A 17,644-nucleotide genomic window follows, 5' to 3' on the forward strand; every position below is an offset into this window, starting at 1 on the left:
GATAAAACCACCGATTACAAGGTAAAAACGAATTCAGTTCAAACCATGACCCCGGGAATAAAAAGTTTCATACTTTCATTAATATAGGTAACAAAATGTTGTTTTATTGTGCCGATTACAAGTGCAATCTTGAGTAAGATCAATAAACTTTACATATATACGCTAACATTGTTCTAATGAGTGCTGGGAAGGCTGGGAAAGATGGTGTCCATCCATGACTAGACCCGTCCAGCCACACAATCGCCGCCATATTGGATTTCAAAACTGCCTTGAAAACATATTTTACGAAGAGCGTTACATGCTTATTTTAGTTCGTATGGGGCTTTCATATATCACATTATGCTGACAAAACTTCAATCTTGAATGGTTGTAATTGTATTCTTGTTTCACCAATTAAATATCGAGTGAATAAGACCCGTCCAGCATGATGATGGTGGATCGTCCGTGATTGTTTACCTTAGGTAGTATAGGCTGACACCTGCCATTCATCCTAGCATACCTACTATTTATTTCCCCATCCCATGCCACTACATAAGGTCGAGACTAATTTACCTAGCTAGGTACTAGACAGGATCATTTACTTTATTGTAGGCTAAGATGGGCAGAGTCTGCAAGGCCATGACAATTCTGGGAATTTTAAGCATTCACTGCCTACCTACTACGTAAAGGCTCACCCAGTGAAGGTAGGGGAAACAACTGACTGGCAGTCAAGAAAAACAACTGGTAAACTATTGATGAGCATAAGATCAATTAAGAGCCAACTAGCCAGGAAAGGCAAACAACTGGTAGACTTTTGACAAGCGTAAGCAATAACAAGCCACTTTTGAGTTAATTCTTTTGTTTGAATCTAAATGACAAAGAAAAAGCAGTACATATATATATATATATATATATATATATATATATATATATATAATATATATATATATGGGAATAAAATAACATTATTAATTTTAAATTGCAAATAAAGAGTACGCAATTTATTATAGAGTGTCCAATTCAAACAGTTTCACAGTTGCTTTTAAGCATTGGAAAATATCCGTTGCCATGATGTCCGGTAGGCATATTGTCCATAGGTGTAATGTCCAGTAGGCATACTGTCCGTAGGCAAAATGTCCGGTAGGCAAACTGTCCTTAGGCAAACTGTCCGGTTACGGTTCTCACAGACTATATAGTAAACATTGGATATACTGTGGCTTTAGTGCACAAAGAATACCACTGTAAAGATGTAATTTTGAAATTGGATTTAATTTGAAATCTTAAAACTTATAGTCTGCATTTCTTGATTGGTTGTTACTTAAATGTAAGTGAGGGGCTTATGTGTTTGCCATTGCATTTACACAGTATACTATATGACTCAGTGGATTAAATAATTGTAGTGTCCATTTGTTAGCTATTGGTTATAGATTAATTGGGTAATTGTAGTGCAGTCCTTGAATCAAGGTTTGTTTTTGATGATTTTCTTAATTTTCACTCAGTTCCAGGGCCCTCAACAATGTCAAAGGTACAAACACTTCGGCGTTTGTTGCACGAATTACGTTATGCACTCCCAGGCCATGAGAAAGTACAGCATTCACCAGCCTTTGCATACATAATGGAGTATTACAGGCGAAATGCTGTTACTGATCAGCAGTATTGTCGTGAACAGGAAGAATTGGCCCATCTAGCACAGACTTGTGCCACCTACCTAGAGTCCAGTAGAAGGTATGTAAACAAAAGATTTCTTATATCTTTACATTGTGTTTTATAGTAGTTAGAAAGATGATTGTTTTTATCTGAAAATGCATTCATAGTTGTAAGAAAATGTGACGTTCGTAACTTTTTATTCAGCACTGTGCTTGTCATTATAGAGCTGTTTGTTCCTACAAGATATACAAACTATTGGTCCTTTACATTAGGAATTGCCTTCAGTGAAGCTGGAAACGGCTGCTAGACTTTTATAGTAAAGTAGTTTGGTAATTGAACTACTGCTCGGCAGGGGAATCTCCACCCTCCCGATGGAGGGGAAATTCCCGTCCTCCCAAGGGAGGGGAAATCCCCACCTTCTTGAGCATATGTATTCACTTTTCCTTCAGCCACTATCGAGTGGTGATGCTTGTTTACACTGCTCTCAGCTTGACTGTTGCTAGCTCTTTTAATTGCTTTCACGTTGAGATCTTTCCTTACTTTTGTGATTAGTGTATTGTTGTTTTTGGTTTGCTGTTGATTTCGGTATATTTCAACCATGCTAACCCATGTTTTTACTGTGCCGGCTTCTAGCCTACCCCTCCCTAGCATGTTTACCTGGGTCTGGGTAGCAAGAAGTGTAATAATTAGAGATACAGTGTTGATATCGATCCTCATATCCTCTCAGGAGGATAGGTTGTAGAGGATAGAGTTACAATTCTGCATTAACTTGTGATTAGTGTTGTTCTTGAAACCCTGTGCAATGGTTGATATTCCGGGGAGAGAACGTTCTTAGGGGAGTGGTGCCAAGTGGTTACGCCCCCGACAACTCTCTCAGTGCTAGGCCTTTTGTCCTCGTTTGTGACCCCCAGCGAGTTCCCCCACTTTGCTCCCTCTTCTCTGAGGGAGGCCTCTTTGTCGTCCTTTTGCTTGATTCGTCAGTCAGAGAGGATGGAGTGGAGGCTGTGGTTCATGGAGACATCAGCACGGGGCCCTCAGGTCGCTCCAAGGGAGTCTGTCCCTTGGGGCGACAAGGAGCCTCCTCTTTTAACCTGTCTGTTCCTTCTTCACATATGATAGAAGAGCATCCGGTCAGTCTTGTAGCAGCTTGGCGCTCTCTAGACCAAGCGGGTTGCTGTTGCTGCAAGTCTTGCTTTCACACCAGGCTGCCCATGTGACGACTTGGGTATGTAAGACCCCACTGCCGCTTCTGTCACTATTCCTGTGTTTGCCAGCTTCTTGCATTGCTGTTGTGACCACCTTCTGATGCCACTCCATTGGTGGTGACAGGGGTTGCTGTGCTTCTCCTGATGCATCGAGTCGTAGCAGCTTCTTTTGTATTCGCAACACCTCCGGAGGTCATCACTGTGTCGGCTGTTCCTGAGGGCGTCCTTACTTTTGCCGAAGTACCTGCAGTGATGGGGCAACCTGCCCTGCTTCGCACCCTCACGACTGGATGAAGGACTTTGCTGCCATCCCGATGAAGGCAACGAAGGGGAAGTTGTGGAGGAGATAATGCAGAGTGCCATTATCATCATCTTCTTCCTTGTTATTGTCATCTTCTGCTGCCTCCTACCCTCCTTCATCCATGACCTCAGTCTGGGAAGAAGTTTGCCTCTCCGTCTTCCTACAAAATCTCGTCATGAAATTTCTAGGCTCTCCTTCACCTGAAGGTGCAAGTAATGGTCCACAGGCCCGCATTAGGCCCTCGAAATCAAGGGCCAAGGGAGTTGGTACCTTGGTAACTGCTCTCTCCACTGGTTCAAAGAAGCATGCTTCCAAAACTAGTGCTGCATCAGGTCCTTGGTCTGATGCCATGAACGTACGAGCCTCTACGAGACTTGCACATCCCTATCTGCGAACGGAGGTGCCTCTCTCCGTACCAGCCAGTGAGGGCACCGGGTGAGAGAAAGAGAAGAGACACTTGGGTGCCTCAACTCTCCCTGCCGGTACCTCTACTGGTACTCGGCCAGAGGCCGAAACAAGTGCTTTGTTGTTTAACCGAGCACCTGAAAAGGCGAAGAGGAGGTCCCCTGCATCTCTTGTCGGTGGGCTGTTCCTTTGATTCCTTCCAGTCCTCCAGAGTTCGGCTTTAGGCAGGGCCACAGTATGGCTAAGCTGAGCCAAGGCCTCTGCCTGCCAGATCTGGTTTTCCCCTAGACCCGTATTGCAATCATCACCACGTTAAGACAGACCCACTGCTTGTATTTGCCTTACTGTCAGATTCATCCAAGCTTGTTTTTTCCTATGATATGCCTTGTCCATCATAGGAAGAAAGCCCAGAAGTCTGATGATTGGTCTCGCAGTTCCTATATTCTGATCAATTCATTAGAGGCCTGATTCAAACCCTCACTCATATGACCGGGCACGAATCAAGGTGAGCTTTCCCGAATTATATCAGAATCCTCCCACCAATTATAAGTATTTCTAATGTAAAGGACTGCTGGTTTGTATTTTGTGTAGGAACAAATCACAATTTTTAAAAGTAAATTGTATTTTTCATAACTAGTATACAAACCTGAGGTCCTTTACACATTAGGCCCACCTCATGCCACCCCTCATTCTGTTATTCTTGGACCAAAAGGGAAGTAAATACATAGGCTCGGGAGGCTGAGATACCCCCTCCAGAATGGTAGTTCAACTACCAAACTTGCTATAGAAGTCTTGTTACGGACCAATTCTTAAATACTTAAAAGTTTATTGCCGCCAGATTCAGGCACATAACATATTTAATTTATTGTCCTTTTATCACATTATATTTATATAGCTTGAGCTTTAATAATAATGATCTTCAGCAGAAACATTAGAGTGGAATAATAAAACATACAAAAACATTTTAAATAATTATTAACAAAAGAAAACCCCATAAACATATAAACTTAGTAATGGAAAACGTTACAAAACAATCTAAGTTAAAGTTACAATAGTTAACTAGGCAATGAAATTCTGAAAGTTACAGTTTCTTAAACGGAGGTGAGGCAAGTATTATATAATTAATAATACTGATCCAAATGATCAGGGGGACACTCCACGGGAACATCTGCAAGAGGGACAAATCACATGGTTGCTACCCACAATCAACAACAGGGCTAACTTCCTCGTTGAGACGAATCCTCATCAACTACATCGTCCGGGAATATATACCGTGCAAGTTCATTGAAGCATTCAGCTTCCACAATGCGCGCTTTCACCATAAATTCGCTACCCTCGTAGCCAACGATGCACGATTCCCAGGACGACCACTGAAGTATAGCCAAAATCACACTTGCAACGCACAACTATTAGAACGTCCACCCTCTTCTACTGCAGAGTTCCGTGTCCCGCCTGAAGTATACCTCACGCCTCCAACGTCACCTGCTGTAACAGTAATATTGACATATAATTAGGGAACTATGGTACTTGTAGAATAGGTAATAACCCAAAGCATTAGTTTTAGAAAGAACTATTTCCTACAAACTATCACGGGATCGTAACACCCCCACCCTTAACAAAAAATCACATTGATTTTATGTAAAGTGAATGCTAGCAAGCAAAATAACCTTAGTAGTACTATAACTTGCAGATTTCTTTCCAAACCTTATCTCCGCAAAGAAAAACAAAGTTGTACACAATAATTCCTTTACAATAGTCAAGTATACAATCTACAGACTAAACAAAACATAGGGAACCTTACAAAATTTCCAATAGAAAAGAAAGCAAATTAATTACATATACAAAGCAAATAAGTGGAATAACAACATTACACTCTAGACAGGGCATCTGGTATATCGTTATCTTTCCCAGGAATGTGAATAACTTCCAAATTATAATCCTGCAAAAACATTGCCCAGCGGGTAAGTCTACGATTTTTATTATTGAACTGCTGGATGTATTTCAGAGGATTGTGATCTGTATATACTATAACTTTACCACTCTGAGCACTAATATATGCCTCGAAATGCAGAAGAGCTAATATAAGAGCAAGAGCCTCTTTTTCTATCACTGAATACTTAACCTGATGCTTGTTTAACTTTTTAGAAAAATATGAAATCTGATGATTTACTCCATCCTCACACACCTGCAGCAGAATAGCACCTACCCCTTGATCCGAGGCATCTACCGCAAGGCTAAAAGGAAGTTCAAAGTTTAGTGCCCTGAGAACGGGACAAGAAGTCAATACACATTTAACTATTTCAAATGACTCTTTACATTTGTCACCCCACACAAATTTGGAATGCTTTCTCAACAAGTTGGTTAAAGGTGCAACAACATCTGAATTTCTGGGCTCAGCCGTGTCGCTCCCGTGAAATGTGTCTGCTTTAGCACTATTTCAAGGGTAAGCCGTAAAGGCGACTCGCCGCCAGCCCGCTACTTAAAAGTGACGCCTAACAAAACCCTAAATAAAGGCAAAACGAAAGGCAAATTCACTCCCTAAATATTGAAAAAGGGCGGAACCAGTACTTAACTTGGGTGAAGAGGTAGATTGACGATCCATAACCAAGAATAAAAATAAAAGAACAGATAGCTATATTTAAGCGTGCGAACACGATATGGCTATTGAAAAGTATGACGTCACAGACGCCTTCAACGGGGTAGCTAGGTGTGACCTATGGGTCGGCCCCCCCTATTTAGGGTCTTTTGATGAGGAAAAGGCTAATTGGAGGGGTTGCTGTGGTAGTGTTTAACACTCGCCCCAGTTTTATACCGACACCTTTTATATAGGTGAGCGAGTCAGAGGTTTCTGACATGTCCAATTTAGCAGTTCTCTGGTATTATAGCAATATTTTACTAGAAATAGTGCTAAAACAGACACATTTCACTGGGCGACACGGCTTCCTTGCCCAGAAATAGATTTTTCCTACGTCAAAATCCCTTAATTAGCAACGAAACGGCTGTAGTAACCAGCCATTCCCAAAAATCTTTGCAATTCCTTCTTTGATGAAGGTACAGGGAATTCTTTGATCTTTGCAACATTAACCTCTTTAGGAAGTACTTCACCTTTCCCAACTACATGACCCAAAAATGTTACAGTAGCTTCACAAAAGACAGATTTACTGAGATTAATCACCAAACCAGCATTGGACAGAGCAGTTAACAATTCCTCCAAAATCAACAGATGGGTTTCAAAGTCATTAGAATAAACTATTATATCATCAATATAAACAATACAATTTTTTATTCCCCGAGTCACCATGGCCATTAATCGTTGAAAAGTGGCAGCGGCGTTCCGCATGCCAAAGGGCATCACTTCGAATTGATACAAACCATCAGCTGTCACAAATGCCGATACCTCTTTTGCTCGATTAGTCAAAGGGACCTGGTAATATCCTTTTAGGAGATCAGTTTTCGTAATGAACTTTGAATTTCCTACCTTATCAATGCAATCGTCAACACGCTGAATAGGAAAAGAATCTGCCTTTGTTGCTTTGTTGACCTTGCGATAATCAATGCATAATCGACTTTGTCCATTCTCCTTTGCAACAACTACAATTGGTGAGCTCCACAAACTGCTGCTGGGTGTAATTAAATTATTAGTTAGCAAATAGTTTATTTCCTTTTCAACAAATTCTTTCTTAACAGGATTTAAGCGATAAGGGGGCTTGCTTAATTGGCGTTTCACTCTCTAATTCGACATCATGCTGTAATAAAGTGGTCCTACCTGGTGTATCTCTGACAGTCTCGGGAAACTTCATTAACACTTTCAGTAATCCATTAATTTGGTTAGTACTCAGGATAGGACTTCTACACACATTAGGTAACAAAACAGAATTATTACCCGGCCAAGCAAATTCTTTCTCTGAAGTTACACATTTCGAATTATATAACCTCTTCTGAAACAGACAAAACCACTGCTTTCTCTCGCTCAAAGTACTTTTTTAACATGTTAATATGACATTGCAAATTACGATCAGGAGGCTTAATAATGTATTGCAAATTACGATCAGGAGGCTTAATAATGTAATTCAAGTCATTCACTTTGCTTAGAGCTTCAAAGGGTCCCAAAAACTTATTCTGTAACGAACCTCTTACACCCTGTGACAAAACCAGTACTTTATCTCCAGGAACAAAGACTCTTTCCTTAGATTTTAAATCATACAAAGACTTCATCTTACTTTGACTCTTCAGTAAATTACTCTTTGCTATTTCCCACATTTCGTAAAGCTTGTCCTTACCATCATTAATGAAATCAGCAATATTCACTTCGCTCAGCCCATTACCTTCCCAAACTTCTCTTAACAAGTCTAATGGACCTCTTACTTTACGAGCAAACACCAAGTTGAATGGAGCAAAACTTGTTGACTCATTTGGCATAGAGCGTACTGCAAACAACAAATAAGGAAGATATTCTTCCCACAAACCAACCTTTTCATTGCACATCTTCCAAATCATTGCCTTCAAAGTTTGGTGGAACCTTTCCACAACTCACTGTGACTCTGGATGGTATGGAGTAGAAGGTTTATGCTCAATTCCAAAATTCTTAAACTGCTGCAGCAGTAGTTTTGATAAAAAATTAGTTCCATGATCAGACTGGATGGTTTTAGGAAGACCAAACATAGAAAAATAAGTGATCAAATGTTTGGCAATGACCCTAGCTTTCTGGGACTTTAGAGGGATAGCCTCAGGATATCTAGTTAACCTGTCTATGATAGTTAGTAGTACATACTCAGACCCTACTTTCGAACAAGGTAAGGGACCCACTACATCAATGATTACATGCTCGAATGGTTCTCCTAAAGAAGGAATGGGAGAAAGGGGAGCCTTAGGAATTACCATATTAGGTTTACCAGAAATTTGGCATTGGTGACACATCTTACAATATTTCTTGACATCTCTTTTCAGACCTTTCCAATAGAAATTTTTCCTAACCCTATCAAAGGTTTTAGTAATACCTAAGTGACCAGCAAACAAATCATCATGAGCTTTTCTTAATATACCATTTCTGAATTTAGAAGGTACAACAATTAACCTATGCTTCAACAAATTTCCCTCTCGTTTCCGAATAGGAACAATTACTTTATAAAGAACTTCATTATCCACTTCATAATCCACTCCTTTACCCTCTTCCAACTTAATTTTAATATTTTTAATCTCCATGTCCTCATTTTGAACCTTTACTAAGTCATCTCTATTCCAATTCATTACTTCTTCAGAGCAAATAGATTTATTGTTACTTACGTGAACCAATGAATCTGCATTAAACAAACTTTCCAAATCAGGATGCTCAACTTCAAAATCGGTACTTTTACCTGATCTAGTTGTCACAAGCACCGTTTCTGGTTTAGGTACTAACTCCTGTGGATTGACAAAAACTGTCGGATTACAACTTACTTTACCTTGAGCAAGATCATTTGCCAAAACAACATCAACCTCAGGTATGGGGAGAGTATCAACAACTGCAAACTTAGACTCGCTGGCAACAATGTCTGAAAAAAAATACAGTTCAACTACCGGGCAAGATATCCACTCGTTTCCAACACCATTAATAAGCTTATGCTCATTCAACCACTTACTGCCCACTGGAATGGCTTTCCTTAGAATTAAAGATTGAGAAGACCCTGTATCTCTAAGTACATTGACATTATGACACTCTTGCCAATTTTCAAGTGTGCTGATTTTACCTTGAGATTTAAACCACTTAAAGGCATCATCCACTACCTGTTTATCATTAACGAGCATGGCAGAATCCTTTTTAGGACACTTAGCAACTATATGCCCATTTTTCCACACAACGAAAGCAAGTTACCCTGCCCTGGTACTTAGATTTAAAATGCTTTTGGGGAGAAGCAGGACCACTCTTAAATTGATTACGTACCATCATTAGCAGTTACGTCAACCCCTGTAGGCAATTTACCAGTTTCACAAGCATTATATTTACCTTTAGCAGCAGGCTTAGAATAAATACTGTGTGTTAACACATACTCATCAGCTAACCGAGCAGCACTCGCTAAATTGTCAATTTTCTTTTCATCTAAGAAAATGCAAAGGTCTTTAGGTAAATTATGCTTAAAATTTCCCAATAAGATTAACTGACACAATTTAGCATACTCACTCTTGACATCGCTGGATCTCAACCAATTTTCAAAATGCTTCTCCATTTCACGAATAAACTCAACAAAAGTTTGATTGGAGGATTTTCGACTGTCACGAAACTTTACTCTGTAGGCTTCAGGAACCATCTCATAAATCCTTAAAATGGCTTCTTTCACTTTAGCATAATCTTGACTATCTTCCAATGACAGAGAAGCTCAAGCCTTTAGAGCCTTCCCGGAAAAAGCAGTCTGAGCCATGAATGCCCACCTATCCTCACTCCACTTGAAATTTGCCGCTACCTTCTCAAAAGCTATGAAAAATTTTATGACGTCACTCTCGTCAAACTTTGGTACGTACTTCAACATACGGGAATCTTCATTACCAGAAATAGGAGATCGGGAACCCGTCAGCCTGGCCAATTCCAGCTCATGATCACGTTTTTGCTGTTCATTTTCTAACTGCTTCATAATAAGTTCATGTTCACGCCGCTTCTGTTCATCTTCAAACTCGAGTTTTTTCAAATCCAGTTTCAGTCGAAGTTTCACTACCTCACAGTCTTCGTCGATTTCTTCCTCTAAAAGCTTGAAGTCAACGTCCACTCCATCCGGAACAAAATGCGCTATGATACTTTTCCTTATGTCATCATTAGTATGTACTACTAACCGTAAACTCCAACTGTAAATAATCCGACACAACCAGCAGTTCCGACTTTTTAATAGTAAACAATTTACTACACCAATCGTCTCTACTAAGAAAACGAGCGGCATCGTCATTAGTTTCAATTTCCATGTTTTTACCATTAATTACACCATCCAACCCAATGACACTGCTGAAGATCCCGCTGGGGATGCCAAAAATATGTTACGGACCAATTCTTAAATACTTAAAAGTTTATTGCCGCCAGATTCAGGCGCATAACATACTTAATTTATTGTCCTTTTATCACATTATATTTATATAGCTTGAGCTTTAATAATAATGATCTTCAGTAGAAACATTAGAGTGGAATAATAAAACATACGAAAACATTTTAAATAATTATTAACAAAAGAAAACCCCATAAACATATAAACTTAGTAATGGAAAACGTTACAAAACAATCCAAGTGAAAGTTACAATAGTTAACTAGGCAATGAAATTCTGAAAGTTACAGTTTCTTAAACGGAGGTGAGGCAAGTTATTATAATTAATAATACTGATCCAAATGATCAGGGGGACACCCCACGGGAACATCTGCAAGAGGGACAAATCACATGGTTGCTACCAACAATCAACAACAGGGCTAACTTCCTCGTTGAGACGAATCCTCATCAACTACATCGTCCGCGGATATATACCGTGCAAGTTCATTGAAGCATTCAGCTTCCACAAAGCGCGCTTTCACCATAAATTCGCTACCCTCGTAGCCAACGATGCACGATTCCCAGGACGACCACCGAAATATAGCCAAAATCACACTTGCAACGCACATCTATTAGAACGTCCACCCTCTTCTACTGCAGAGTTCCATGTCCCGCCTGAAGTATTCCTCACGCCTCCAACGTCACCTGCTGTAACAGTAATATTGACATATAATTAGGGAACTATGGTATTTGTAGAATAGGTAATAACCCAAAGCATTAGTTTTAGAAAGAACTATTTCTTACAAACTATCACGGGATCGTAACAAGTCTAGTGGCCATTTCCAGCTTTGCTAGGTTTGTATAATTAAGAAAAATACACTTCACTTTAAAAAAAACTGTGATTTAGAGGAGTGTAAATTGTAGGTATGACTATAACCATTAATGGTTTTGTAAAGCTGAAAGAACATTTATGGAAGATTTTTTGCTCCACATTTAAGTACCTGACTTGTGATATTTATCATGGATTTATGCTGTAGCTCTTGATAAAACTCCTTTAATTTTTTCCCTAATTTTTCTATTATTTTTATTCATCGGGACTGATAGTTTCCTGATATATGGCAATAACATAAATCTCAACTTTGTTTTGGGAAAAGGAGGAGGGTGAAGTATTGAACATGTCCAACTAATGAGTTTTTCAAGTTCCATACATGGCCCTGATTTTGATGACCTTTCATTCATAAGATAGTGAGAGACAAGTGTACAGTAATCCCTCGTTTATCTGGATTAATACTTTGAATTTTAGCCTAGCCTAACCCCTTTTATTTACACAAATGAATAATCTACCCACCTGTACGCTTTCTCCAACTCTAGTATACTCCAGAAATCACCTTAGAACAACAGCACAACAAGACTTACGACCCAAAAACTCCTACCAGACAGAGAGCTCTCCCCTACCAACCACACACCACCAGCACGTGCTTTCTACTCCCCCGTGTTATTGTTTATATTTCCCCAGACGCCGCCGCCATCTTGTCTATGACGTCACAACACAACTTCAATACATCAACAGACACCTTCTAGAATCAACCAGATGCTGTCCATATATAGGACACCCACCATATTTCAACAATGCATAAAATACCAATAACAATTATACAATATATAATCACACTTATCTCTTTCTCCCTCCCCTCCGACTGTTTCCTAACCTAGTCCCCTCTTAATTTCCTTTATCCTCCAACTCTTTACCCTCTACATAATTTCTAATACATTCCCCTGAAACTCCTGCTTTAGTTAATACATCAGCCGCTAGCTCCTTTCCTTTTATCCATCTCTCCTTTATTTCTCCGTATTCAGTGGTTTCCCTTATTGCTGCAATATCTATTTTTAATCTCTTACTACTTACACCAGTGCTAGATTTGATGGCGGTCATTATTTGTTTTACTATCAGTGTTAACCAAGGCTTCTAAATTTCTCCCTCCTACTACCTCTTCCCACAAATGCTTGAAATATATCAATCCTTCTACAGCTTCCCCAACACTCAGGGCTTCGGCCTCAATGATGGATTTTACCACTCTCCTGGATTTCGTAGACTTCCACCATATGGGACTTCTCCTCTTCCCATCTGTCAAGGAAATAATATAACCCAGTTGAGTTTGGCCATCTTCTATGATTCCAAATGAAGCGTCTGCATAGGCTTCTCAATAAATCCTTTCTTCTTCCATCTCATGTGTTGTAACTTCGCCCATCATGCTCTTAGTTTTTCTCATAATTTTAATAAGCTTCTCCATATCCTGAGTTGTTCCTTCTTTAAATGCTTTACTTAATTCTCTAACATCATATGACATTTCTGGCATCGTGTGTAGTGATACCCAATTCAGCTGTCCTACCACTGATCTATACTCATTAACTCCTTTTGTTCTAGCACTCTATTACCCGTATATCTTCTAGCCTCTGGATCTCTTATGGAATTTATATACTCTTCTTCCTAGCTTAAACCCATTTTTATATGGGGTCGCCGTTGCGAATGAGTCGTCTCCATCGATGTCTGTCTTGTGCCTCGTTCTCATTTATACCTTTCAATTCCATATCTTCCCCTACACAATCACGCCATCTCTTTCTTGGTCTTCCCTTCTTCCTTCTACCCCGCACTTCCATTTCCATCGTATGTCTTCCAACATGACGTTCCTCCCTTTGTAACACTGATTAATGGAAAATCTATTCTCCTTCTGCTCTATTACTACTCCTTTATACTTGAACCTTTTACTCTCTTGTTCTCCTACTTGCAATTTCCCTTTCAATTTCCCAATCGTTTCCTTTAAGAATCCTTCAGTTCCTCCGTAGCAAAAATCATCTACGTGTACACAAAATGCCATTCAATTTATTGTCCTTTTTCCAAAAGAATATATTAGGTTCTAGTTTACTTTTCTCACCTTGAAGCTCCTTTACTACTTTCACCACTTTACAATACCATGCTTTTGCTGCATCCTTGAGCCCATAGACGGTTTTCTTCAACTTCCATAATCCCCTCCAACCGTCTTCCCTTGGTGGCTCCAAATACACTTCTCTTTGTATCTCGTCACCTTGTAAATATGCAGTTTTGACATCCAATGTATAACAATTCCAATTTTTCACCTTTATTATGGTTAGACAGAATTTTAAAATTTCAGCATTGCATGTGGGAGCGTCCTTTTCCCACTGCCATCTCTTCTTCAAACCCTCTAGCTACCAATCTTGCTTTACATATACTTTCAGTTACTATCCATCTTGTAGATATAGCTTTTTGTCCAACATCATTTACCTCCTCATATACCTGGTTATCTCTCCAACTTTGAAGATCTGTTTCTTTAGCTTCCATTATGCTTCTATTTTCAAATCCCAGCAACACCTCCTCTTCATCTTCAATGTTTTCTACCTGACTATAATCCCTCAAGTTAACCCACCCTTTGTCACCTGACTGTGAGTCTTGTACATTGTACGAATCAGCCCATGCTTGGCTTGATCTTTTTCCTGCAAAACCTAATATTGTCCATTCTTCTACTTGTCCTGTATCATTGTTTATAGCTCTAACTCTATTTCCCTTTTTGAATTTTGGTATCTCTTCCATTAACTCACCTTCTATTAACCCACTTTCTCCGGTATCTTCCACTTTCCTCTATCACCTCTCTTTCTATAGTCTCTTCTGTGTCTGCATTCCTTCTCCCACCTACTATTATCTCCTCTCCTTCTTGCCAATCTACTTTCCCTTCATTTGGGCCATCTGATCTACCTTTCACACCATGGGATTTATCTATTCTAGCAGATATCTCTTTTGTATCTGGTGATCGTTGTTGAATCCTTGTCACGTGTATCCTAGCTACTTCTCTTAAAGAATCCCCATGTTTGACTATTATTGTTTTCCCCAATACTCCCACTACCTGAGCAGGTCCTCTCCATTCATTTTCATTTTCCCTCTTATAGAATACCTCATCTACCACTGCTTCTTCAAATTTATGTTCTCTGATGTTTTTGTTTAACGCTATTCTTATTTTATTACAAGACTCATTTTTTATAAATGCTTCTCTGGCCTTGTGCATTGCATTCAGTGTGTCCCTTACCATACCCTCTTCCATCCATTTTTCTCTGCTTGCAGGACTTGAACTTTCTTCTCCCATTAGGTTAGGCAGTGAAGGGTTTTTTCCAATGGAGAGAAACCTCCATTATTCATTAAGCAGTTCCTAGCACTCACTACCCATTTCAATGCTATGGACCAATCTACTTCCTCTTCCTCCATCATCTTTCTTACACTTTCCTTGATCATGCCTACGGTCTTTTCACATAATCCATTGCTCCACGGAGATTCTGATGCTGTGGCTAATACTTTAATATTCCATCTTTCTGCCATCCTCCTTACTTTTTCATTTTGAAATTCTCCCCCATTATCTGACAATATTTTGGAGGGCGCTCCAAATATAGCAAACTAGCACTCAAAAAGTGTCTTTATTATAGTCTCTGGTTTCTTATCTTTTATCCAACAGGCCTGACAATACCTCGTTGCCATATCCACTATTACCAAGAACTTTTTCTCTTCTGTCTCTCCCACATCCATCGCTACAACTTCATTAAACGTTTTACTCCAAGAGAAGCCTACTACTGGTTTGGCAGGGTTTCTTTTGTATCTTTTACAAACCTCACAATTTTCAATCAGTTCCGTTAGTAACTTTCTTATTTCCTCTTTTTCTTTTTCGATTAACCCATTACTCCATTGTGCTTCCTCTGTTAGCTTCCATATTTTATCTCCACTTCCATGACCAAACTGTAAATGTAATTTCTTCATTGTGTTCTTAATTTCCCTCAGATTCTTTCCCTTCCAACCCTCCAGTAATAATTCTTCTACCTTCCTCCTCCTTACAGGTACTCGTAAATGACCCTGTTCATCTTCTTTTAACTCTACTTTCATTCCTCCTAAAAAATACTTCTAGTATGACACAATTTTCTTTCAAATTTAGGGTCATACCCATTTTACTCATGGTTTGCTTACCTATCAGCCAGGGTATATCACCCTGCAGAATTTCTGTCTTCAAATAAAACTTTCCGTTTTTTAGTATCACAGGTATTTCTATTATTCTTTTGGACTAATAAGATGTCTCACCAAAATTAAACACTTTATTAGACTCTGTCCTAGTGTCTCATTCTCCTCAACTCTTCTTGACTCAAATCCATGACAATACGTGCTAGTCACAATTCCCCGCAAACTGTTGATTTACACCCTGTGTCCAAAATTGCATCAGCCACCTCCCATGATGCTTCCACTATTTTATTAACTTCTCCTACATAAACCTCTTCTTCTATCCCAGTTTCTGTTTTCTGCTTATTTTCTTCTAGTCTTGTTTCAGTTTTCTTCTTATTATGAAAATTCTGAGGACAATCCCTAGCCCAATGCCATTCTGAACTGCATATTGCACATACTGTTACCTTCCCTTCTTTGTTTATAGGATTTCTACCACCCCTACCTCGGTTCCATCTTCCCCAATATCTCTGGTTTTCCCTCCCTCTCCCAGAACTGGCATTGCCTTCTGACGACTCCCCCCATTCCCGTTCCTCTTTAGTCCTTAATCCCACAAATAGTCTTTTCATTGTTTGCGACACTGTTCCATACTCTAACTTTTCATGCCCACAAGCCAATAATACCATTTGTGTTTTATTTTCCGTGAGATTTGCTTACTCTATTACATGATAACCCTTGACTTCCCCTTCAAGCGCGCCTTTCCCCATTGCTCTTTCACACTCAGATGCTGCCTTCTCGTATCTAATTAAATAGTCCGCCATCTTTTCACTAGATTCTCTTCTTATTAGAAGGTATCTTTTTATTCTGCCGTAATTCTCCATTACTGAGTCTTTTAGATAGGCTTTATCTAGTTTCTCTAGGATTAACTTTGGACCCTCTGTACCAGTAAGTTTATCTCTATCTAATGCGTCCAATAGCTCTCGGGCTTTCCCTTTTAAGCTCTTTCTCATTTCTATCGCCGGGTATTTTGTATCTTCTCCATACAACAATAGCCAATCTTCGGCTTGACCTTTCCATTCTTTGTATTCTTCTTGTATCCCGCTAAACCTAGGACATTCCCTTCTCCGTCTAGTAGTCTCCCGTTGTTCACTGTCGGATCCAGGCATCTTTGATCAGCCCCGCTCTGCTACCAGTTTGAATTTTAGCCTAGCCTAACCCCTTTTATTTACACAAATGAATAATCTACCCACCTGTACGATTTCTCCAACTCCAGTATACTCCAGAAATCACCTAGAACAACAGCACAACAAGACTTACGACTCAAAAACTCCTACCAGACAGAGAGCTCTCCCCTACCAACCACACACCACCAGCACATGCTTTCTACTCCCCCGTGTTACTGTTTACATCCCCCGACGCCGCCGCCATTTTGTCTATGACGTCATAACACAACTTAAATACATCAACAGACACCTAGAATCAACCATATGCTGTCCATATATAGGACACCCACCATATTTCAACAATGCATAAAATACCAATAACAATTATACAATATATAATCAAATACCTCCAAAGCCCTGGAATTTTCTGGATATGATGACTATCACTACAGATTTAAAACAAAAACTTCATACCCTTACTGTATGGTAGTAAAGTAAAATAGAGGTTACACATTTTTTTTGCTTATTTTTTCTCTCTCTGTCTCTCTTTTACCTTTGTGCAATGCTGAAACTATATACTGTACATAGTTTACAAGTTGTCGTCCTCCTCCAAAACCACTGTATCATCAAGAGCTTGTTTCTCATTGAGGTCATGAACTGGTGAACTGGTTGGAGGATGTATTTGCATTTAACAAAGCAGAAACACATTGCTTTGAAAGCTTTTCACTGAGTAAATTCTTTTACTTCATGGCGAAGGTGTTATTGGGCTATATCATAGACCAGTTTTGTCAGCATTGTAGATTTGACTTAAAACAAGTCCTTCCTTTTGCATCAGTCTTTTAACGTCTACCTGAATTTGTCTATTCCTCCTCAGAAGTATCCAAAGCTTTGCCATGAATCTTGTTGGAAAGGCCATGTCAAATTTTGAAATGAAGCACCCAACCCTCAGATACCTTAAAGTGTATGACCCTATGCAG

General features: G+C 39.5%; 1 protein-coding gene across 1 annotated transcript in view; it reads left to right on the forward strand.

The window, feature by feature from the left end:
• Positions 1–1,449: 1,449 nt before the first annotated feature.
• The window catches only part of LOC135195653 (protein FMC1 homolog), a 45,873-nt gene continuing 29,678 nt past the window's right edge, over positions 1,450–17,644 (forward strand). Inside the window, exon 1 of the mRNA XM_064222025.1 lies at positions 1,450–1,704. Coding sequence (XP_064078095.1) covers positions 1,496–1,704 — 209 coding nt within the window. The 5' untranslated portion in view covers positions 1,450–1,495. The remainder of the gene's footprint in view (positions 1,705–17,644) is intronic.

The sequence above is a fragment of the Macrobrachium nipponense genome, chromosome 16, assembly GCF_015104395.2.
Source record: "Macrobrachium nipponense isolate FS-2020 chromosome 16, ASM1510439v2, whole genome shotgun sequence".
NCBI lineage: Eukaryota > Metazoa > Arthropoda > Malacostraca > Decapoda > Palaemonidae > Macrobrachium > Macrobrachium nipponense.